At 39.5% G+C, this 26,170-nt stretch overlaps 1 protein-coding gene across 4 annotated transcripts in view; it reads right to left on the bottom strand.

Annotated features, from left to right (window-relative positions):
- The window catches only part of Vegfd (vascular endothelial growth factor D), a 41,518-nt gene that overhangs the window by 6,079 nt on the left and 9,269 nt on the right, over nt 1–26,170 (bottom strand). Inside the window, exons 2-7 of one of the 4 annotated variants that reach the window (XM_027432672.2) lie at nt 19,990–20,200; nt 10,862–11,052; nt 8,014–8,162; nt 6,801–6,901; nt 1,877–2,072; nt 3–617 (exon numbers count right to left, since the gene is read on the bottom strand). In XM_027432672.2, the coding sequence (XP_027288473.1) occupies nt 494–617; nt 1,877–2,072; nt 6,801–6,901; nt 8,014–8,162; nt 10,862–11,052; nt 19,990–20,200 (972 nt within the window). In that variant the 3' untranslated portion in view covers nt 3–493. Of the gene's footprint in view, nt 1–2; nt 2,073–6,800; nt 6,902–8,013; nt 8,163–10,861; nt 11,053–19,989; nt 20,216–26,170 lie in introns of those variants that run through there. The other 3 variants (XM_027432670.2, XM_035450173.1, XM_027432669.2) reach the window with 3 other exon arrangements.

Genomic DNA, 26,170 nt, shown 5'->3' with positions numbered 1-26,170 from the left:
GCTCTATGGCTTGAATAATGACGTTTATTTCCTTTAAATACATTTAAATACGAAACATCAGGCAGTGGTTCAGTAAACTTGAAAAGTACAAGCTGAACAGGAATTACATCAGTGCTGATCATACAAATGAAGTTCTGCATAAGAAAGAGCCAGAATAATTCATAAGCATTGCACTCCAACTTTGCCAGTCTGAATACTCAATCATATGGCACCTGCTACTCGGTGGCAAGCAACCTTTTCTCATTCATCACAACAATGGGCTCCCCAGACCCCTTCCTCTCTGAGCACTGGTGTGCAGAGGCATCTGAAGCTAGAAGTAATTGTCAGCGGACCAGGGAATCACCCAGCCGCTATTGAATGGAAATGTGAATTCACCATGGCACTAGGTAAAATCAATTTTTCTAACAGCTGGGGGGTGTGCAACAGTGACAGCAACTTAACAAAGCAGCACTGTTTAAAATGACAGGGATGCGGAACTTAAGAGAAAGTTGAATCAAGGACTCTCTCGGCTGTGGAGCCCCTGGTCCTTTCTCTCATTTGGAAAGTGGCAGTGCTTTCCATAGACTGGCTGTCTACTTGCACATGTTCTGGTGTGAAAAGGACATCTGTCCACACAGCTGTCGAAAAACAAAGTGAAGATGAGACTTTCGAAGCAAGGATCAACTTCAAATCAATCATTCAGTTCTGATTTCACTTGATTCTGCTTTCAAAGAAAAATTTCCAGACATGTATTTAAAGTGTCAATGTAATATTCTAAATGGCACTCAACTGGCTGAGGGCTCAGCCCTAACCAAGATGTTGATACCACCTCCTCTAAATATCAGGGCACAGAGCAGAGGAGGGGCTGGGAACATGTCAGAAAGAGAGAAGGGCTGGGAAATACCATCTTCTAGGCATGATGCAGCCTTTGCAATCAGGAACTCACAAGAGCTGCAAGAATCTGCCTGCCCTAGGCCTACACAAGGTGGAACTTCTCAACAGCCACACATGCTGTTGTGAGAGGCTTATGGGGCCTGGGCCCTCTGTAATGAACTGTGGGCTACCAATAGAATCTGGGAGACGCCGAGTCACTGTCTTTAGTTGTGGACCTACGGGTGAGTGAGCAGAACAAGTTCTGACAGATAGTTCCAAACCTGTGGTCACATAGATGGCCCTGACTGCCCTTAGTGGGTCACAAAACAAAGACACCTGAGTGTGGGAAAGGGACTTGTAGGGAGGAAATGGGTTGACAAGAGTAGGCTGGGGTTAAGATAGTGTAGAGGTGAATGTAATTAGAACGCATTTTAAATATGCATGAAATTGTCAAAGAACAAATTATTTTAAAAATCTCAGTGGTTAATTTGGGTAGATTTGGAAACTGATCAAAGGCTAGTCATCGGCCTCCAAGGATTATAGTCATCCAGAATTTTCTTTCCTACACAAATCTAGTGCTAGCCTCTTTGTGCGTGCGCGCACACGCACGCACACACACACACACACAGAGAGAGAGAGAGAGAGAGAGAGAGAGAGAGAGAGAGAGAGAGAGAGAGAGAGAGACAGAGAGAGAGAGAGAGAGAGAGAGAGAGAATTAGCTTGTGATCTGAACCTCCCTTAACCTGATTCTTTAAATGTCAGTGACTTCTTTTTTGCTTATAATAGCATAATAGCAGGCATGGTGGTGCAAGTCTGTAATTCATGAGACCCTGTTTTGAAACAACAACAAAAGAATTAATCATCACTCTATATACTTTCAATTATTTCTTAGATGCCAAACCTCTGCTTATTTTTAAGGAGGTGCTTGGGCAATGAGAAAAAGGAGCCCCACCAAATCAGATTAGTATGTCCTTTAAATGTCACCAGTCAACCAACTTAAGGGGTAAGTGAAAAGACCATTGACCTGCAGGTGTCTGGGTGAAAAATCTTATGCTTCTGGCAGCAGCTCTCCAGACTTTCTTTGCATTCAAAGCAACTGCAGTTTTCTGGGTGCTGAATGAGATCTCCAGGACATGATGTTTTGCAGACACACTCACAACGCTCTTCATCAAACTTCATGTGTGGTCCACAGAGAGCTGGTTCCTGAAGGTAAGAATGGTCTAAACAGAAACAGGAAAGTGTTGGTTTGGCAGCTGAAGCCTAGAGGATGTGATGGTCCAAATTAATCGCAAGTTCTACATCTGAAATAAAACATGGATCCTCCCGATTTCTTTGCCTATATATTTTTTACCTTAATGTTTTTCATAGGGTGAGATCCATTTGAGATTTCACAACATAAACATAGATCTCGTGTGTTTTCTTAGGTGTTTAATAACAAATACCATAAACTGAATATTTGTGACAGATTTTTATGTTGTTGACTGACCAGTTAAAAATATAAACATCTGTGCTGGAAAGATGGTTTCGGGGTTAAGAAAAATCCCTGCTCTTGCAGAGGACCCAGGTGCGGTTCTCAACACCCAAATAGAAACTTAAAACTGCCTGTAACTGCAATCCCAGAGGGTCTCTTTCCCTCTTTTGGCTTACACGGGCACTGCATGCAAACCATGTACAGACAATAGAGGCAAAACACTCATACACATAAAATGAAAATAAATAAATCTTTAACACACACACACACACACACACACACACACACACACACACACACTTACACACTTATACAACCAGCCAGTAGTGACAAGACATAGGCTGTCTACGGGGTATGAATATAGTACTCTCCAGTGTTTTAGAAGTGTGGGAACCAGAAGTAATAATGTAGAAATATTTTCCTCAGAACTTCCAGATAACCATTGATGCATTTCCTCATCTCAGATCACCACACTTATATGAAACATATAAAGGTGACAATGAACTGTGGCTCAATCAGTGAACTAAAATTCAGTGCACGAAGTGTAAGAGATGAAATGGGGGTGTGACTCTGCTGGTAGGATGCTTGACACGAGAAGTTCAGGATTCAATCTCCAGTGGCTCCTAAACTGGGTGTGGTGACACATAACTGCAATCCTAACACTTACTCCAGAGGTAAAGGCAGGAGGACCAAAAGTTCAAGGTCATCCTCTGCTATGTATTGAGTTTTAGGCTAGTCTGGAGCACATAAGAGTCTGTCTCAAATGAAAAGCAAAAGCAAGCAACAAGTAGAGAAGGTGAAAAGTTTGGAGTAACTTTCACTTTTTATCTCAGCATTGGTGAAGGTTTTGGAAGAAAATAAGTATCTCTTCCCCCAGCCAACTTCTTTTCCGGTTTGCCTCATTTGGGATTGTGGTCACTGTGTCCACTTGGTCCTTAATCCATGCCCTCTCTTCTCCATCACACTGCCTCTGCCACAAGTCACTTAGTACCTTGCATTTCTTATGTTGGTGGCTGCCACTCATGTCACAGCTACAGCATGTATCCCTTCAGTCTCCCCCTTAGGTGACTATCAAATGATCCCATCACCACTGATGCTTTAAATGTCTTTTTTTTGAGACAGGGTTTCTCTCTATAGTCCTGACTGTTCTGGAACTCCCTATGTAGACCAGACTAGTCTTGACATCATAGAGAATTACTTGTCTCTGCCTCTTCCTCCCAATGAAAGATGTGAGCCACCATGTCCAGCCATGCCTTGAATGTCTTAAAGTTTTCTTTCACACACAAAAGGCCAAATTTTATACCAGAATATATAAACATTAAAAGACCTTCCATGACCTTGACCTTTAAGACCTCCCATACTCATTCTCAACCCTTTCATCCTCCCTTTTCTCCCCAACCTCATGCCCAGATGGCAGTCTCTCATGATCCAGTCTCATGGTTTTGACTACCCTTTAATTGATACATATTTAGAAGTTACATGGACTGGCTAGCCACAAAGACTCCATTCTTAATTTCATGAAGAGGAAAAAAGATGAGCCACATGTGCTTTAAGTCACTGAGGCAAATGCCAATTTAAGGCAAGACAAGGCTCGATTACTGAAAAACAGTCAGACTCTTAAAAGATGCATTGAGCACTAGGTGGCAGCAATGATTCACAAGAAAGTGTTCTGCAGGCCCAGCTCCATTCTTGGATAGAGTAGTTTAGGGGGACACAATCCTGAGGTGTTCAACAGATTGTGTGGCAGAAGCAGAACATTATGTCCTTACAAGCAAGTTAAAGGGAACAGAGACTGGATGCAGGACAACTAGGTCGAACAGCAACCGGTTGGTTGAGGCTGACACCCTCAAGTATTTACATATTGATTTCTATCCCTAGGGAGGTTGACTCTGGATTACCACTGCATTCTGTCCTTGGCCTTGTTCCATTCACGACTATTATTATGTTTTGTTCATTATAGTAACGATAGGAAAATGAGTTGGACTTGCATCAACCACATTCTTTTGGAGAATAAATGACTAGAACAGGCAACTAGCTCAACAGCTTTATATGCAGAAAAGGTGTTTAGTGCACAGAAAGTAATGTGTCATCAGTTGAAGGGGACCACCAGGGAAACAGATGGGAATGTAGGCACATGGATGTTATTTATGAGTGATGAAAACTAGAATTAATTGGGACGCAATCCACCTTCCTTCCTTCCATCATTGTTACAGTTTCTGCAAAAGTTCCCCACTCCCTCCCCTGCTCAGGTCAACTCATTTTCTTCTGCACTGTTGCTGGGTTGATCTTTTTTACAATTCCAACAGATGTTACCACTCTCTTTCTTAAACCATTTGGGTGATTTCCATTTGCCCAGAAGGTCACACCCAGGTTCTTCCAGCACAATCTTAGTAAGTCCTTCCACTCCAATCTTAGGGGTACCCCCAGCTTTGTCTCCTCATATGTACCCCTTTCACTCAGTATGTTATGTGTCCCTGTGATATAGTTAATCTTTGTTGTTGACTTTACTGGATTCTAGAATGACCCAGAATGGACACCTCTGGGTGTGCCTATGAGGACACTACCAGAGAGGTTTAACTGAGGAAGACCCACTGTAAATGTGAGCTGGGCACCCAGACTGAATAAAAAGTGGGAGAAAAATTGGAAGGGCTGATGGGCAGGAGCATCTGTCTCTGTCTGTTTCCTGGCTGTAGACACAAGGTGATCAGCCCTCTCATGGTCTTACTGCCAGGTTATTCCCAGCATAGCAGACTGTTCCCTGTCAAAGCAAAAATCAAAGTAAGCCCCTTCCTCCCTCCCTCCCTCCCATCCTTTCCTTCCATTGCTTTTGTCAGGTATTTTGTTATATCAACAAGAAAAGTAACTAACACACCCCAGCACCCTGCTATCATTTTCCAGCATCAGGTTTGTGCTTTGTTCTCTTCCCTCAGTGCTGAGCTCTTACAGCCCCCTGCTCAGAACACATCTTTCCTTCCTTAGTAGGCCTTCCATCCTCAGTACATGAGCCCACCCAATGAGTCCTCCCCAGGAATTAATCTCCTTCAGAAGGAAGTGGCTTCACCCCAGGTTATATCCCCTTTCATAGTCTGTAGGACCCAACCTGCTTATTTGAGATGCCCCCCCCCCCATAGGGAGTTCCTTGGCTTCAACTCCAGGTAGGGCTGGCTGATGACTTTTGAGTAACTGCATTGTGGTATGCTGCCTCGAAGGTCACACATTTGATATATTGTGTCTGTATGCAATCTATATGTGTTAGCCTTTAACTACATAACTAAAATTTTATTGCCTCACATCCTAGTTTGAGTTCTAGGGTGAACATTTAGAAAGCTGCTGAGAACCAGAAAAACAGGGCAACTGTAATTAACAGCTTGCTCTTTAGTTTCTACGACAGATTCCATGAGGCTGAATCTTTGATATTTCTTGCTAGATCACAGTTTAAAACAAGCAAGATTCACATTGTGTAATCACTGTGATAGTTTTCAGTGGAACCATGTTGCATGTTATGGGGAGCAAATAAAAAACTAATGCATGTTCAACCATATATTCATCCCAGGACTCACAGTTTTACAGATTGGGAGACAGAATGACAGGCTAGCTATCCTCAGTATGGCTTAGACCAATATCATGGTTTGCTCCAGCTCTAGAAAAGTATTTCCCTGTGCTCTTCTTCCATCCTTTACCCGCCCCCCACCCCAATTATTGGCTTTATTTCAAATGGTGCAGTTGGAAGAAACCAAGTCCCAAAAGTCCTTGTGTGCTTCACTGTGAAGACATTTTCATTAAAGTTTAATGTCTGCTTTTGAAAGCATGCTTTGGCCACTTAGTACTTTTCATTGTAACTGAACAGTAGAGTTATTCATTGGTGGATATGGTCACAAGAGATAAGATTCTATAATCCAAATACTTCTTCCACTGTTATCTATGTGATGGGTGAAGAAATTACTAGCTATCTTGGGGTGGACATTGTGTGCTTGTGAAAAGGGGGCACTCATAGAGTTGTCACAAAGATTACAACATTGCCAGATATTGTGGCTTGAATGAGAAATGCTACCCACTGTTACAAGTATTTGAACACTTGATCCCCAGTTGGTTTTGTTCCAGGAAGTTATAGAACTCTTAGGTGGGGGCCTTTCTGGAGGAAGTACATCACTAGAAGCTGGCTTTGGTGGTTTATAGCCTCACCCTGCTTCCTTTTCTCCTTTTGCTTCCTGTGTGCAGATGAGATGTGATCAGCTAATTTCCTGCTCCTGATGCCATGCCTACCTGCTCCCATGCCTTCCCCACCATGATGGACTCTATTACCCTCAAACCATAAATCAAAATATGCTCTTTCTTCCTGAAATTGTTTTTGTCATGATATTTTGTCACAACAGCAAAAAAATAACTAATAGACTTGGTCATAGTAAGTACTCAGTCAAGTTAATTGCTTATGTTCTTTTTATCATTGTGGTTATTACTTCACTACCGTCATCATTACCTTCTGTTCCAGGGAGTGGATTCTCATCTTGTAAAACACAAGTACATTTGGTGTTATCCCACAGCATGTCAATAGGACAGAGTTTCTTGGAATGAGAACATCTAGGCAAAGAAAATAATGAGCCATATTTAAATTTTTTTCAAGGTAAATCTACTTTGGTAATATTAAGTCATTCTTAATATTTAATATCTAATCATCTAAATATTCTGTGTGAAGCATGCTAGTGCTTTCAAATATTGTTTCTAAGAGGCAGTGATGCAGGAGAACAAATTACAGACCAACAGACATGCATACATAGACACAAACAAAGAAAATAAAATATAGAACTTAATTTATATTTATGAATGGCATCTTATTAGATAATAATTCCATAGTTGTAAATATTCGATTTAGAAATCTTTAGAAAGTAAACTGGAATTTCGGAGAGTCACTGCTTGCTCTGGAGTGAAAGGACACATGGTAGCTTTGAGGCCGGTGCAGTTTTACAATGCATTCGACCACTCATGTTAAGAACAACAGTGTTGGGCCAATGCAGCAGCACACCTTTAATCCCAGCACTCAAGAGGTAGAGGCAAGCAGATCCCTGAGAGTTGAGGCAGCCTGGTCCACATAGTAAGTTTCAGGCCAACCAGAGATACAAAGTGAGACCTTGTCACAAAAAAGCAAAAACAAACGAACAAACAAAAAACCCACAAAAAAACCCACAAAGGTGTGTGTAAGTAAACATGCTAAGTTTATAACTATCAAGGTTTGGGGCTCTACCACAACATATATGTAGTACTTAATAAAAAATGTTTGTCAAATACTATGAATACATCTGGTTTTGAAGGCAAAAGATGAAGAATTTTAATGAAGAGATGATAGTTTTATTTGTATTTTTCTACTTGTTTCTTCAACATTTCTACTAATGTATATTGTGAAAAATAATGGGTTTGACCATGCCCTATTCAAGCATGCATAAAATATACTTTCTTTAGCTTCACCTGTACTTTTATCATCTCTTCTTCCCTCTGTCCCCTCCTCTTCATCTGCTTCCTTTTCCCTAAAAATTCCCTTTCCGCTTTCATAACATTTTGTTTATGTTCCACAAGACAGAAAACACACAACACAATCTTTCTGGGGATGCCCCTATAATAGGTAAAGGAATAAAGGAATGTACACACAATTTTGTCAAAAGCAAGAACAGACATTATCCAGTCCAGGAAATGCTTACTGATCTCCTTCTGGTATCTGAATGGATCTTCTGATAATTGAGTAGGGATGGCGGGGGGCAGTAGGCAAGCACTTACAGCCTGTATGGTTGGCAATTTTAACAGGAACTAACTCAGGCACTGATGTCAGAGGCACCGATATCTCAAAGAGCTACAGCAAAGAGAGAGAACCATGATGTAAATTTTATTATAGACTTTTTTTTCAGTTACCACAGTCTATATTTTTGCCCTTGTCTTTTATGGTAATGATTTTAACAAACTTATCCATGCAGAATGGAGTTAGTCATTATAAAAGGCTTGGAATGCTGAGAGTCAGGAAACTGAGGATTTCTCCAGCTGGTAAAGTCTCTTAAGTGTTTTCCAAATCTGTTCTTTTCACCATCACCAGAGTTCTTGAAAATGGTGCCATTGGTCCGTGCTCTTGTTTTAAATCTGAGCATAAATTGTAAGAATAAACAAAATTAAATCCTTGGAGATCCTTTGAGATTTGGGTGGATTTAATTGTTATCTAAATTATTTATTCATCCCTTCCCAAATCATTACTATTAATAACAGACAATTTCCTACCTTTTGACATTGAGCTTGGCCGTGACACTTGTTTTGACCAATAATATGTTAGCTGATATGACAATAGTACAATTTGGGACTGTGCATGCTTTGTGAGATTTATTATTTCCTGATTCTAGTACAGCCACGAGAAGAATATAACCTGGAAGCCATGCTGGTTCAAGGGATTGGGGACACAGGAAGCAGGCCTGGACTTGCACAGAACCTTGGAGTATTTCGAACCTCAGATACACAAGAAAGAATAATTTATCATTGTTTGAAGCCCTTGAGTTTAAGGGCATTTGCTATAAAAGCATTGTATAGTTACGATCATACCCAGAAAGATAATTGTAGCTAGTGTTTCAATTTCTATGTTTCTATATACCTGCTCTATTGTAAATACTTTATTTTTAATTTATGTATTGCTTGTAAAAACATTATATTTGGGAGGTTGGAGAGATGGTTCTGTGTTTAAGAGCACTTGCTGCTCCTGCAGATGACTTGAGTTCATTTCCCAGCACCCACATCAAGTCGCTTAGAGAACGTTTGCTTCAGGGAATCTGGCGCCCTCTTCTGTTCTTCATAGGCATTTCACTTATTTGGTAGACTGATGTAAATAAAAATAAAAATAATTTTTAAAAATATAAAACTTATTATATTTTTAATGATAGATGGATAAAGAGGTGCCCAAAGGGTGTAAAGAAGTGGTTCCATGAAGTTTAGATGAATTTGAGTTTGATTTTAAGGCATTTCCACTCAATCACCATTCCATGCAGGTCTATTTACTTTTTTCTAAGAGGTAGTTCATCACATAGTCTGTACCTTTAAGGTAGGAACTGCCAAACTGCACACGTATGCCTATTTGGAAAGAAAAACTTCTTTATACTTAGACTTGAATAAATTCCTTCATATGAATCATTTGTTGAGTGTAGCAGTCAAAACAAAGCAATCAACTATCCACTAAGTGGAAACAATTCATTAAGGTTGTGTTTATTCAGACCTTTCAACATGTCATGAAACCTCCCTGAGAACAAGGAAGGATGTTTTTCTGCATAAACTTCATGATCTTGCACAATTCTTCAGCTATGCTCCACGGACTAACATGCTCAGACACTGAACTCTCTTATGTTCTGCAAGCTTTGTTTTACTAATCGTTGATTGTAGCCATACTTACGTCATTGTTTCTAATTATCAAATAGTAGAGGTCAGATATCTTGAGTTCCAAAAGTCTCCAAAAGGGTTCAGACACAAAATTGCTACAGTTTCGAGGACAGTTTAGATGGTAGGGGGAACAAAATTAAGAAAACTAACGTATTAACAAAACAAATGTGTGTTTAGAACATTCCTTGGCGTGGATATATTTTGGCGCCAATATAATCCTTTTTTACTACATGATCATGAGGAGACAAGCAAATGTGATAAATGAGTTGTAGTAACATGTGAGGAATTTGCAACAGAGGACCAAAAGGAATGTGGTTTGGTTTACAGTCTTTTAATAATGCTTGCCTAAGTGGGTTCCTTCAGTTCCTGCATGAAACATTTACTATGTTTTACAAGAAGATGGTAGCCATGGGCACTTAGCAACAGGGCAAAGGTGGTTTGATTGATTTATTTTTATTTCCTTCATGGGCACTACAGGATTCTTTCAAAAGTCTCTTGTGCTGCATATTATCCCTTTGTTCTCCACTCAATCACAGAGAGCCTGTCCTCTCTCTTCCCTTCCCTATCAGGCTCTGTACCTGCCGTCACTGCCTCTGTAACTGGCTCCTTTGACTCTTCCAGCATCTGCCTCCATTCCCCACCATGCTAATGGCTGGCAAACGCCAAGTGAGAAGTCCTCTACCATTTCCCCTCAGTTCCCATGCCTGCTTCCTCCTTCAATCTCTTCAGTTTTAGGGTGAGAGCAACTCCCCCTCTTAGCTGGTCCTTGTTGCATTCTTCCTTTTTTCTTCCTCCAATCCCATTAACACTCTTTATTCAACTTTTCTTAGTCATTCCATTTAAACTCCATACACCCAAATGTTATAAAAGGCAGGACAGTTTCCTCCACTCCTTTTAACACCATGTTCTAGTAGTATCTGAATCTACTGGTTCTTGATGTTACAGCATTAGGTAGATAGTAACTAACGAGGCTGTGTCATATTGGAGGTTATGTTACCTTCCTGAGTCTCAATTTCCTTTTCTGAAAAGGAGGATAAGATATCCTCTGAGTTTGTTTGGGGAATTAAATGAGGTTCACCACATGAAGTATTTAGCTCAGTGCTTGGTAACAAGGTCAGCATCAGTGTCTTCATTTCCTGGTACCTGTTTGGAGATGTAGGAGGTGCTTGTGTTCATACACATCACACTTTCTTCATTGCAGCAGCCTCCACACCGGAACACGTTCACACAGGGGGGCTTGAAGAACGTGTTGGTTGTCTTCCCCAGCTCACTGGCGACTTCTACGCATGTCTCTCTAGGGATGCACTGGGTTCTCTGCCATTCCTCATCTATAACTACAGGAATAAAGTTCATTGAGGCCAGCAGACAAAAATGGCCCAGATACACAACATACGTGTTTTCATGCCCCCTCTATTTTTGTGTTTGTTTATTTTACTAGGTAGGTATTTAAACATTTCTTTTAAATGTATTTATTTTATTTTATATGTATGGATGTTTGGCTATATGTATGTATGTGCAAAACATGTATGGCTGGTGCCTTTGGAGGTTAGAAGAGGGCATTGGATCCCCTTTAACAGAGGTTACAGATAGTTGTGAGTAACCATGCAGTAACTGAAGCCAGATCCTATGAAAGGGTAACAAGTGTTCCTAACCACTAAACCATCTTTCCAACCCCTAGGTGAATATTTTTATCTATCTTTTAGCCAAAAGTTTGCCTGCAAAAAACTTAAAACTGAAATCTCTATACTTTTCCATTGATACAACCACTTCATAAAATATTTTATTTCCCCTTGGCAGGGAGCACTATGTCCTGCAAATAGCCACACTGGGGCTACTTGTAAAGGCTGTATAATAAGGAAGTTCATGGACTAATGTGAAAACAATCTGTGAGTGTCATTTATCAAGCAATTTACAGGGTACAACTGGGTAACATTTCTTCTACTTGAAGCCAGGTAGGAATAGGCTTTAAAAACATAGAGAAATGAATTTCCATTGTCTGCTTATATAATTGCACCAAGACTTAAACCTGGAAAATACATGAGTGGATGTTTCAATGGAATTAATTTTTACTCAAATCAGACTTTCCACATTTGGAAGCATTCACTCATTTACGGAAATTGATGAGATAAGCCCTTTAATTTTAATGGAAGGAGCAGCTCCCTGGCCATAGCTAATTTGAGGGAAACCAGAAAAAGAGAAATACATCTCTGGCAATAAAAAGGGAAATACAGGGTGTTGTGGAATAATTTTTTCATACACTGTGAAGATGTGTCTTTGCCAAGGCACCTTCTGATTGGTTTAATAAAGAGCTGAATGTTCAATAGATAGGCAAGAAGAGGTTAGGAAAGAATTCTGGGCAGAGAGAGAGGAAGAGGAGATGAATTAGGCATGCAAGATATGCCAGAGGATATGGGGAGGAAGCAGGAGGTACCATATGGAAGAGAAGTAAAAAGCCAAGAAGCAAAATGTAGATTAAGTCTTATGAGCTAGTGGGACAAGCCCAAGCTATAGGCCAAGCTTCCATAATTAATAAGAAGTCTCTGCATTGGTATTTGGGGCTGGAAGTGGAAAATAAAGTCTATCTACACATGGTACCCAATATCTGACTATGTATATCCACACAAGACCTGAGAAAGTTTAAAAAGGGAAACAAAAGTTCAGAACATAGATTCAAATGCGGCTTTCTGGTGACCACAGTCTCTTGGGTAGGCGTGGCAGTGTACAAAGACTTGACTACTGGCTGTTGCCTGTGGACTAGAGTCAGCCACCAGTGCCACGTACCATCATGTGCTAAGCTGGCCTGCATGGTAGCTGACATAGCAGTTTAAGACTTGTCTCATATAGTCAGAGAATGCTGTAGATGCTCAGTAAAGACAGATCCAGATGGAGAAAAAAACTAAATAGGTTACAGTATGTTTTTTAAAAGTGCATAGGCTTGAAAAAGAAAAGAAAAATGGGTATAGACAGTCCATAGAAAATTGTTTATAAATAATAAGATAAAGTCTTTAAAGAGAGAATAAAATAATATAAAATGATACACCATGTAAAGATGGAAAATACATGGAGAGACTAGATCTTATATGGTGCTTTATTGACTTTGATCTTTTGATTTCTGATGAGCAAAGGACAGCTGCTGGGATTGTAAGAGGGACTACTGAATTAAGCCAGCCTAGATACTTTAGGAATGCCTTAACTTTAAAATGGAAGTAAAAGATGCATTGCTTTGGGGAAGAGGTTATGGTTTTGTTTCCACAGAAAACAAAAGGCTGTGGATTCATTCAAGGTTGATAAAGGTCAGGTTTGATTGGGGGAGACCTCATGAAAATCCTGGCTACAGACATAAACAAATAAAACTAGAAAAACTAAAAGACAGGTGATGCAAATTTACCTTCTAAGACAAAAAGTCATATTTGTCTGGCTTGTGTACAATGCACAGTTCATATTTGTGTTAATCCAGATATGTATATTACCTTTGAAAGCTTGTGTGTTTTCAGAGCAAGAGGATCAAACACCAATGAAAATGGATGCATCCAGCTTCTCAAATTGCCTCTATGCAGTTTCTTCAAGTTCTGCATCCAGAACAGCTTCAGGGCTGCTGGCTGTGATGGTCTAGCCTCACAGATTTTTCTATCCAGGACTACAGATAAGTTTTCCCATTGCACAGAGTCTGGATAAGAAATATTATGGATAGTTTTCCCAGGACTTGACCATTATCTCAATTTTTCTAAAGATGCCATTACCCTCAGACAAGGGAATCAGTCTAGAGAACAAGACACCCATATTTCCAATAGGTGGGGTGAGTGTTTTTTTGGTCGTTTGATGGGTTATGGATGTTTGTCATCATTTGCTGGGGGTTGGTTACAAATTGTTACTGGTCATGGTCAGGGAGAAACCATAATGAAGGAAATTATATTTAGGGATTTTTTTATAAAGAAAAATGGGGATATAGTATAGAAATGATTGGATAAAAGAATGGATTGTTGAGTCTACTTTTGAGCAACCACTAGTCTCAAATTGTGTATTGGTATGGATTTTTGTATATTGATACAAATTTAAGGTTATTTTTGTTAGCATATACTGTACATATGTTTCTACTCTTATTTAAGATATTGTACCTATACAGCTCATTAACAATGTAATGTAAATTTCTAGTCCTTGAAAGTTATTATTATAAACTATTAAGATAATAAAAATGTAATTTAGTTGACACCTATAACAATCATACTTATAGTCATGTTAGATATGTTTTCAAGATCAAACATATATTTTAATTAGATGGTCTTCAAACACTTCAAAGACCTACAGAATATAGCAATTAAAATGTTTTAATAATGACAGAGAGGCATGTCTGTTCCTGGCAGCACCAATTTACTTCAAAAAAGGATGATGGGCATCTATGAACCTCCATATGGAGTTTGCTTTCATTTGTAGCAAGGTTAGCCACTGGGCAAAAAATTGCCCTTGCCTTGACTGTTGACAGAATACTGTCCAAACTGGACAAACAGGACACAAAAGAAGATGATTGCCAAAATTTGCCAAAACAAAGTATGACAGTCCTTCAAAATTCCTGCTTCATGGAAAAGTCTGTCAGATATTTTAGGCCCATAGGCTGAAGATGGATGCTCCAACATTGCAGATGAACCTTGGGGTGACATCTAGGCAGCTAGTTGTCTCTGTCGTTTCTTATTTTTGGAAGTTGTTTGTTCTGAACTTCCTGTTTACTCAATTAATATTTTATCCTTCTCATGTCTTTGATAGAGTTGAAGATGATATAGTTATTGTTATACTTTTCTTTGTTACCAAATTCAGAAAATAATCTCACAAAAGAGGTATAAAATGCATAAGGTTGAAAGACATAAAAGCTTAAATTTTTTATCTAAGAAAATGTTTTAAGGTCTAAAAAGATATTTTTATGTTGGTAACACAAGCTATAATAAAAAATGGTTTAGGCATAAGACTTTGGACTCACTAAGATAGGATAGATAACACAGTACTTTCTCCAAATTTGCCAAATACATATGGACTAAACATTATGAATGTAATTCTTACTTGAAAATTGATATAATTGAATATAGTTTTACTTTGTTAAAGTTAAAACTTTCCCTTTTTATTTGGACAATACTTGATAATTGTTCTTATTGTGTATAATTTTACTATGTTAGAATTAAAACCTTTCCTTCTATTTAGATAAAAAAGGGGGGAATGTGGTTAAATAATATTTTTGTACACTGTGAAGATGTCTTTCCCAAGGTGCCTTCTGATTGGTTTAATAAAGAGCTGAATGGCCAATAGTTAGTCAGGAGGAGGTTAGGCAGGACTTCTGGGCAGAGAGAGAGGAAGAGGAGATTAACTGAGTCTTGGGAGAGACAACAGAGGACACAGAGAGGGAACGGGGTGGAAGATGGAAAAGAGTTAAAAAAGCCATGAGGCAAATGTAGATTAATATAAATGGGTTGATTTAAGTTGTAAGAGCTAGTATGACAAGTTTAAGCTATAGGCAGAGCTTTCATAATTAATAAATTAATAAATTAATTTAATAATTAATTAAATTAATAAAAAAGTCTCTGTGTCATTATTTGTGGCTGGCAGCAGAAAAGAAACTGTCTAAAATAGGGCAGGGGATATTGCTGGGTGGGGAAAGTGCTGGCTGCACAAGTGGAAGGACCTTAGTTCACATACCCAGAACCCACATAAAAAGCTGGGCACCCCGATGTACTCCTGTAATCCTAGTGCTGGGAAGGCAGCTTCAGTTCCGATGAGAGACCCTATTTCAAAAACTAATTTGGAGAGTGAATTAAGACGATGCTCAACATTGATCTCTGACCTCCACATACACAAACAGATATGGACACATCCACTTGTGTACACATGTGGGCACATACATGCACCACACACATGCTTGAAAAGACAATTACATAGTTTTTTTCTTATATAGCTGTTTCACTTTCTCATGTTTTTTTTTTTTTGAGACATGGTCTCACTGTGTAGTCCTTGGCTGGCCTAGAATTTGTCATGTAGACCAGGCTTGTGGTCTTCAACTCATATCATGCCTGGCTTTCGACATTTAAAAAATATTATTTTATTTTTAGATGTGTGTGTGTGTTTGTGTGTGTGTGTGTGTGTGAAGCAGGGAGAGAGGGGGGGGAGGGAGGAAGACAGAGCAAGTACCTGCAGATATCAGAAGCATTAGATTCCCTAGAGCTGCAGTTAAAGCCAGTTGTAAGCTGCCTGATGTGGGTCCTGGGAACCCAATTTAGGTCCTCTACAAGAGCAGTACCCACTCTTACCTGGTGATCTCTTTCCAGCCACACACTCATCATTTTGTAAGTTAGATTTTGATACTTAATGCTGTGTGCAGCTTCTCTTCAGTACTTTTTGCGAGGGGGGAGGGGCTTGCTTTCAGCTTGTCATAGATAGAATCACAGACTATGCAATGTATCGAAACCCTTTTGTATGAGGCAGCCTTAAAATTGACCCCTAGTAATCTCTTGTTCCTGGAGATCATACCCTGTGCAATCTCCCCCTCTTTTTATGTAATGACAAAACTGAGTGGTTGGATTCTTATGAAGAGAGTACAGTAAAACACTTCGGTGCCACTTAGTGCTTAGGTTGAGAAAATTCTCACTCTGCTTCTCTCCTATCCCCACTTCTCGTTACCCTCTCCTATTCTTTCCCACTTCCTTCTTTCTCTCCCACCATACCTCTCCTTAGCCTTTCTTATTCTCTCCGCCTCCCTTCAGTTCTCCCACTTTTCAAAAAAAGATCTTCTTCTTTGAAATGCTGTGTATATGGGTGGAGGTATATATGCATTCTGTGGGGGTGGAGTGCACATGAGTGCAATGTCCTGAGACACCAGAAGAGGGTGACAAATGCCTCCTGGATCTGGAGTTATGGGTGGCTGTGAGTTCACCCTACTACATAGGTGGTAGGAAACAAACCTGTGTTCTTAGCCAGAGCAGTATGTACTCTTAATCTCGGAGCCACTTGTCCAGTCTAAAAGCCATTTTTGAAGCTACCTCTAACTGAGGGCAGGCTCTGGCCAACATCCAGTGATGAAAGGGGCCCTTCACAGTCCAAGAGCCTGTGTGGGACTTAATCCTACAAGCAACTGTTGAATGAGCTTGGAAGTACATCATGCCCCAGTTGAGCCTTGAGATGCGTGGAGCCCAGATGAAGACCTTGACTATAGCCTCCAGAGATACCTTGAATTAGAAACAAAAACTTGGCCATGCCTGTATTTCAGATCTCAAAAGTAAAAATATCTGTTTTACAAGTGGGAGGCCACCTAAAGAATGAAATCCTCGGTTGTCACTGGCCTCCACAACCACATGCACCCATACACACATGTACACCTGTACATGCACCCCTAGCCTGTTGGAGGCAGTCAATTGGGATAATATAAAGTAGCAGGCAAACATTTCTATATACTCTATTTAAAAGTATCTATTGATGGGTGTGGTGGTTTGAAAGAAAATGGCCCCTGATGGGAGTGGCACTATTAGGAGGTATGGCCTTGTTGGGATAGATGTGGTCTTGTTGGAGGAATTGTGTCACTGTGGAGGTGGGCATTGAGGTCTCATATATGTTCAAACCACGCCCAGTGAGACAGACCACTTCCTGTTACCTGTGAGTCAAGATGTAAGAACTCTCAGCTCCTTCTCCAGCACCATGTCTGCCCGCATGCTGCCTTGCTTCCTGTCATGATGATAATCGACTAAAACTCTGAACTATATGTGAGACACCACAATTAAATGTTTCCCATTATAAGAGTTGCCATGGTCATGGTGTCTCTTTACAGCAATAGAAACACTAACTAAGACAATGGTCCCAGAGAGATGGCTCATAAGAATACTAGCTGCTCCTCCAGAGTACCCACAATTAGTTTCCAGCATCCATATGGCAGCTCACATCTCTAACTCTAGTTCTAGTGGATCTGATGCCTTCTTCTGGCCTCCATGGGTTCTGTACACATGTGGTGCCCAGACATACATACTGGTAAAACACTCATATATATACACAGAATATAAAATTAATATTTTTAAATTTCTGATGATAAAAATTTATGTAAAGCATCCACAGGCTGCATGCATGAGGCACAAATTATTTAATTCAGCTTTGCTAGGGGTGGTATTTAAATTGCTATTATTAGTCATGAATCTTTGAAGGAGAGAGAGTAATTCACTTGTGAAAATATCCTTTGTTTAAAATGCTATTTAAATGTTACTTTCTACTTGCTTTTTCTCCTTAAAGTTATAACTTTTAAAAGTTGGGCAAGACTATAATCAAAATCTCATGCAGTTATGACCAAATGCCACTGACTAAGATTTCACAAGGCCAATGTTCTTTACTACTGCCCAGGGAATTACCCTGAAATCCATGACAGGGAGTATATAACAAAACATAATTGGTGAAACACACTTATTTGATTATCTGCTGCTTCTAACTTAGTGAATAACTTCAGCTAATCCTCCATAGAATTGGGAGGGAAACTGTGGAGGCTGCAAATTCTCTAATTTTTTATGGTTTCCTCCTTAGGAAATGTCAACCTGGCTGACTTTTAAAAATCGCTGCCTTGTGGTTTTATGGTGAAATTGTCTTCACCAGTCATTTGTAAATGTCCCTCAGACACAGGTAATCTGGTCAAAGCCTGTGGTCTTAGATGCAGCTGTTTTTGTGAAATCACCACATGAATGAACAACTAGATGCTCACTTAGACCCACAGTCCTATACATGAGCACAAAGATCCTTCTTCACACTTATAATGCAGTGGGATTTCCCCCACCTACATACAAATTTCCCCCATAACTGGATCATGTGCAAGCCATTCTTTAACACATGGAAAAAATACAAGTCTAGATAGAAAGAAATGAATAGCTTTTGCTTAAGGATCAACTGAAATTAAACAGTGGATATACTCATGTACTATGTGGTCATATTGTATCTACAAGGCTAAATCTAACAATGGCACTGGTTTCTTAAGTTGTTTTGATATCTCATCAGAGAGCTAAAGCTCTAATCAAGGCCACACAACTTTATTTAAAAATATTTCATTCATTGGGGCACAATACATATAAACAATAGTCTTGTAAGACTCTATATCTCAATCTGGCTATCATTAAAGTGTCAAAATTAGACATCACACATCTATCTCCACCCCTACCCCAGGAATACAATTTGGAAATATAATGGTCCCTTGATATCTGTGGCTGATTGGCCCCAGGATACCTTATAGATAGATACCTAAATACTTGGATTACCAAGTTCCTTATATATGGACTAGAATTTGTAAATAGCCCATGTACATCTTTCTGCACATTTGAAATCATGTTCGGATAACTTCTGGTAACAAATAAAATAGATATATGCCATATAAATAGTTGTTATAGTATATTGTGTGTCAAGAAAAGGTCTGCATAAGCTCAGTACACATGTATGTATGTCCCTGAAGTATTTGACCTGTGTGATTGGCTGTACCTATGGTGGGGAGGGAGGCAGAACCTGAGAATACAGAAGGCTGACTGTACATTATTTTCTAGTCCTAAGCTTTCATTACTTTGCGTCAAGAAATTTCTTTGTTATTCTCTGAGGAACCAGTACCCATTATTATACCTCACCTTTTCAATTTCTGCCTTTTGCTTTTACATAAAAACCACAGAATTTTGAAGGAAAAAGAATGCTATAGCTAAATTCTTGGTTTTTCTCTCTCTTTGCATAGTAGTTTGAAACTCCATGTTGATGAAAACTGAAGTTGTTTTGTTTTTTAGTAAACCTACTTTTCTTGCCCCTAAAAGCAATCTTTTTGTATTGTTTTCCCTTCAATTTCCCAAGTTAGTTATTTTGATAATTTGAAATGTCTTGTGTTGAATGTGGATATCAAAATCATATTGAATATTCTTCCTTGTAAAGTAGACATTTAAAACTAAGAGTTCTTGAGCTGACAAGATGGTTTGCTGTGTAAAGGCACTTGCTGCCAAGCCTGAAGCCCTGTGTTTGATTCCTGAGCCCCACAAGGTAGAAGGAGAAAACTGATTCTTGCAAATACTGATTTGTTTCAATTTTTATTATATCTATTTAGTTATGGAGGGGGCTCATGTGTGCCTACCTGAGAACCATTCTCAACTTTATCCAGTTAATCATCTTGTCATAAAGTCAAAGACTTTCTTTTGTTCCCCCTCTGAGACATAACCACCCTGTTTAAACTTTTGGAAGGAGTTTGCATGTGTGTCACTATCCAATAAGGAAATAATCTGCCATTTTACTCATGCACCTACCTCTTAGTGTTTCAGTATCATAGAAAGTTGCTGCAAATCTGGTGGATCGATGGGATGTTGAGCGAGAATCCATACTAGCAAGACTTTTGAGCTTCAGCCGGCATCTCCACAGCTTCCAGTCCTCAGAGTGTGCGATTTGCAGTAGCTCCTCCAAACTAGAAGCAGCTCTGATCTGTTGTTCAGATCGTTCCAACATTGACTGGGATGATTGCTCAAAAGAAAAATCCTAGTTTAAGAGTGAGTTACAAAGATATCTTGAGAACTGTGGTTGCTGACAGTTTAAACTATAGACCATCTGAAAAGAAACTAGAGAAGATTATTCAAATGTGCACCTGTGCCTAGACAAAACAATGTCTAATGGTGAGCTTCAAAAATGATAGGTCCTCACTTCCAGAGCATGTGCACATTGTCTTATTCAGGAAAAAATGCATATATAGTGGAGGTAAAGTCCTTGCAATATTCGTCACATGAACCCAAAGTACATTGACCAAGGTCCTTAGAAGCCAGGAGAAGACAGATACAGCAGGGCCATGTGAAGACTGAAGTGGAGATGAAGTGATGAGACCACAACTCACAGATTGTCTCGAGCCACCCGAAGTAGACAAGGCAATGGTTCGTGCCAAGAGAGTTTGCCACCTTGATTTTTAGAATTCTGTTGTTCTGAGACACAAGATTTATGGTACTTTGCTACTACAGCCACAGAAAAGCAGTAGAGATTCACTTATTATACTACTTTTGTGACAACAGTACCATTTCTTAGTATAAGCTGAAGTCTTGCTGTTTCTCCACAGTTGCTTCTGAATTGTATTGGCTAATATGATGCAATTAGATTAGATGGGTATATTCGTGAGAGGGGAGCCCAAAAAAGATTTTCAATATGTAACTTCTTGTTCAAAAGTAGGGGCTTGGTTATATGAAATAATTATAACCAGCAACCAGCAAAGCTAGTGGAGCCCATTTCCTACTAGAGTGTTTTACCCCAGCACTGGGGATCAGTCTTTGGACTTTAAGCATGCTAGGTAGGCATTTTGCCAACTGGGCTATCTCCCCAGTTCTGGAGCTGAATTCTTAATGGCTCTCTCTCTCTTTCAGACTCATATCTATCATTCCTGCAAATTCGACTTTATGGTTCCATAATTTATCAACATTTAGCATTGTTTTTCATGTTTGTTTACTATTGTTTTATTAACCATTCATAGTCTGTGAGCTAAAAAACGTCAAAATATGTATCTTCGAGGTCATGTCTTTTGTTGTTGCTATTGTTGTTTTGAGGCAAGGTCTCATGTAGCCAAGGTTGGTCTGGAAATTGTGATCCTCCTGCCTCAGCTTCCAGAGTCCTGATATCTCAGGCTTGTGTGATGATACCTGGCTAAATTCACCTTAGCCATTTTACCTAGAAGTCCAGATGGAAGAACATATGAACACATATGCTCATTTTTTTTTGCCTGAGGTAAGCAAGTATTAAATATGTTTGTAAACTGGGGGAAAGAGCCAACACAGAAGAAACTGAAAGCATATACAGGGGAAATAAAGCTAGGCATGTTATATAGCAAATTAGTTGGTCAGTATGAAGAGATTTTAAAAAACACCTTTTGAAACAGATGAGCCACAGGACACCCCATGGTCTGTAGAGAGCAAGGCTGCCTCAGAAGCTCAGTGAGGTTATACTGGTGGTCTCTCACATATCTCCAGAGTTTGAACCAAAGACATTTTTGGCAAGGAAGCTTAAAGAGCACAGATGGGCTTTGTGAACTTGGCACTGAACTTGCATGGCATGCCACAGCTTCTTTTAGCTGAGAACCCTGGAGATAAAACTGGTTAATTGCTCATTTTCCTGACAACTCTTAAATGCTATGGTCCTACATTAAGGCTAAGTTGTTAATGGCTTCTCTTTGCCTGGCCATTTATCTCCTCTTTCTAGTTCTACGGCAAAGCTACCTCATATCTGAGTCAATCTTTAAGATAAAATGTTTTGACAACACTGCTTCAATAAGCTAATGAGGAAGCCTAACAAATGCTTTTTAAAAGATTGTTAAATTGAGCTTGGTAGGGTGTGTGTGTGTGCGTGTGTGTGTATCTGTATGCACATGTGCATGCTTGTGCACACTGCTTGTATGTATAACAATACTTATAGAAGAAGAGGTTGTGAATTTGAGAAGGAGCAGGAGAGAGACACAGGAATTGGACAGGGAAAGGGAGAAGTGGAAATAATGTAAGTACAAGAACTTGTGCATGAACCCCTCTAATATTTTTAATTAAAAAGTATTAAATTGCACAATGCTGAAAGAATTTTCATTTATGGAGGTAAAATTCATCCAGCCCTATCCCTAACTAAGGCTGATTTATGGTTTCATCTCCGTACAAGTCTCAATTCAATTTTCATTTCCTTAAAAATCCTATGATTAAAAAAAGCAGGATAAAATAGTAATCCCACAGCCTGAATTAAAATGATTGAATGATGTTAAGATTGAATAGATCCTATGACTGGTTTCTTTGTAAAACCACAACATTTCCTTACATGCTCAAAGCTGTTTAAGTATACCCTGCTAAATGAAAACCTAGTTTGAAATAACTGAGAAATTGGCAACAGTCATTTTTATAATTTTAAATGGAAATACAGCTCAACAAAAGCAAGTAATTAATCCGAACACACATTTGGGAAGAGTTGAAAATGGATCCTTTTCCAATTGGTGTTTTACAATCCTTGATTTTTTTGTAATCAACTTTATGTTATCTGCATGGGTAGGACAAAGCTAAACATCAAAAAGTGTGACCATTGTCCCAAGTGTATACTTAAACCCTTGATTTCAATAGTTTTCACTGTCACACTACTGCCAAATGAGTCGCTCTTTATTTTTTCCAATTTTCTGATACAAGCGCTAATAAAATCTAAAATAATTATAATGCAATCCGAAAGATGAGAGGATGGGAAAGGCCTTCCTGTGTCTCTGCCTATTAGAGTGGCAGCCTTGGTTCTGTCATTAATTCAAGACTGTTAGCAATTCTCCTCCTAAATAACAAATCATTCTCTGATGTCTTTTAGCTACGAACAATCAGTTTTTAAAGCATGGACTGAAGGTGTTTACAACATTACTTTGTTTTCATATAAATGTTACTATATGCATAGACGAGCTTTTTCCCACATGCAATTGCTTTCCTAACAGGCCACCAAGCAATGGCCACACTGTTGGTTGTCTTATTCCCTCTTGAGGATTTGGAGCAGAGGTTCCCAGACTTGCCTTCACCTGGAATGCATATGGAGAAAAGCTTAAAAACATACTGATGATTGGATCTTATCATCAGAAAGTCCCATTTACAGGTTTGGACCACAAGTTCAAAACAAAAAAAAAGTCCCGTGCCTGCTTCAGTAGCAGCTGAGTTAAGGATTTGCAGCGACTCTTGTATGTCTCTGTAACTTTTTCATAAAGTTAGAATTACTTCAAAATAAAAAGCATCCTTAAAAACTCTTTAGTGGTTGGTGATGTAGCCTAGTTGGCAGTCTTCTTGTCTGAATTCACAGAGCTTCACAAACCTGGCATGATGGTACATACCAGTAACCTCTATCTTGGAGGTAGAGGCAGCTGAATCAGATATGTACTGAGTGAGCCTGGGCTACATGAGACTTTGTCTGAAAATAATGAAAAATTAACCTTCCCAAGTGATTTTGAAGAGAACCAGTAATTTGGAGCATGGTGATACTGATTTTAAGTTCAGAGACCTGGGTTAATGTCCGAGGTGTGTACAAGAACCCTGATTAAACATGGGATAAGTAAATGGCAGACACATGTTGAAAAATTGGCCCAGTCTTCCAATTCCTTTGTGTTACACCTTAGGTCACAATATGTGCATGAGTATCTGGCTGAACTGGAGTTTTAAAGCCAGCCCCTTGCTCACAGGCCCTTTCTGTTGAGTGTGTGAAATGTATTGCTTCCACAGCTCGACTTAAAGCCAGTGGGCATTCCATGCGTGCAAATTCTATTCTTTTTATCCATTGCTCAACTTGTATGGCTTTTAAAAGGCTAAATAACAGTGACATCATTTCCTCACTTAAACAGCATGATGAAGTTAGCTATCATCCTAAATGGCAGACTAAATTGCCTCTTGAATTCCTCCAAATTCCAAACAGCCCATTTCTCAAGATAAATTAAAAAAAAATTGCCTGAACCCACTAGAATTCAACAGAAAGCTATACATTCTCTCAAAAGGCACTCCTATAAAATATCTCAAGGAAAATATAAATGTCAATTGGAAGGATCTTGGCATAGGGGCATGTAGCTGAGCCCCTGTTCCAGCTCTGGCCTGTCATGATATCTACAAAGAATTGGTCCATGAGCCTCCTGGCTGCTGCAGAATGCTTTTCCTGCATCATTCTGGGCCTGGGTTCTTAAGACCCTCATATTACAGATATGGAAACAGAGAACAACTCTGTTGAATTCCTCATTGGGCCTCTTGAGAGACTATGATTGCTTTTTTTCTTTGTGGAACTGCACTGTCTTCAGGAGGTTGGGTGATATCTGCCTGGAGAATAGGGTTTGTGAAAGTGGCATGTCCCGGAGCTCTGGGCTACGTTATGGTGGAAACACATTTTGCACAGCTTTCCCTAGATTTGCTGAAAGAACCAGAAGTGTTACCTGTCAAGTCACCTCTGCAGTTCAGGAAAACCACAGTCACCTATTTGCCTTTGCAGTGGGTTTGGGGAGATAAATTCCAAACTGTTCTGTCTTCCTTCCACCTCTTACGAACTTCTTTGGTTTCACTCAAGAAACATTTGCGGTTCATCTTACCTTCATGGTTAGGGATTAGCCTAATTCACCACACCTTTCCTGGCTTGATATGCCAGTAGCATTGTTGTCCTCCCCAACGGTCCTTCTCCCTCCATCTACCAATAAATCTGCCTCGGCCACACCAGACTCACAAGTCTAAGTAAATATCTGAGATGGCCCCATGACCTTTCTTTTAAGTGGAAATCATATTGCCCTAAATATCATAAATTATACTGCTGATTACTCAAATGGCTTTTTTAGAGGCAAGAGCACAGTTCCCAATTGTTCAAAACTAGCTTTAAGTGATATGGCACTCTGGAAATTTCTTATAAACATGTGCCCATCATATGGCTAAGTAACCCTACTCCAGGGAATTCATCACTCGATAAATGAAGATAAATGAAGCCTACAGTGCACAAAACTCCATACATGAATGCTTGTAGTAACTTTTTTTATCATAGCCAAAACAGTTGGGAAAAAACACATATGTAATTCAATGGGTGAATGGTTAAGCCATTGGTGGCATACTACTCACCAATAAAAATAACTATTGGTAAATAAGTTAAAGGCTAAAGAAGCCAGTCTCAACGTATTAGATGGCATTGTTCTATTTATGTGTGCTTTTCAAAATACCAAGCCAGGAACAACTAGGACAGAATGCTACTTGCTGAAGGTTGGAAAGGCAGCCTCACTATCACAGTCACACAGTGAACTGTGTGTGGATACAAAACAGCTTATATCTAGGCTATGGTTGTGGTTACACAAATTTATGCATGTGTTAGAATTCACAGAACTGTACCTACATAAAAGGAAAGTACAATCACAGTACAATTAGGACATAAAATGAGCTGCCTTTTAACCAAAGCATGACTCCTTTTTGACTGAGGGTGGTTAACTTCCTTCAGATTTGGTTTCCCCATTGATGTTACTAATAGTTACTTCACAGACTGGGTGGTGGTGGCTCACGCCTTTGATCCCAGCACTAGGGAGACAGAGGCAGGCAGATCTCTGTGAGTCCAAAGATAAAGTTTTATGACAGCTAGGGCTACCCAGAGAAAGTGTGTCTCAAAAAAACAAAGAAAACAAAACAAAAAACCAAAAAAGCAAAAATCAAACACACACACACACACACACACACACACACAATCTCCAGTCCTGCTTCCCCCCACTAAAGAAACAGCCTAGACAGAAAGCCATCAAAGAGAACTCTTACAAATTTCAATAAGGATGCTGGCGTGTAGCTCTCCACAATTGATGGCTTCTAGCAGGGGTGCTCGAGAGTGGGGGGGGGACTTAGTTTCATCTAAGGGGCTGGCCACTGGGAGTTTGACAATGGTCCAGTGACATGGGCAACACAAATTGGACTTGTTCCTTTTTTCTATTTTTTTTTTGGGGGGGAGCCACAAGGTGAGAGGGAG

This window comes from Cricetulus griseus, chromosome X (assembly GCF_003668045.3).
Source record: "Cricetulus griseus strain 17A/GY chromosome X, alternate assembly CriGri-PICRH-1.0, whole genome shotgun sequence".
NCBI classification, from domain to species: domain Eukaryota; kingdom Metazoa; phylum Chordata; class Mammalia; order Rodentia; family Cricetidae; genus Cricetulus; species Cricetulus griseus.
Note: the sequence above shows the minus strand (reverse complement) of the source record. Positions and strands in the feature narration are given on the sequence as shown.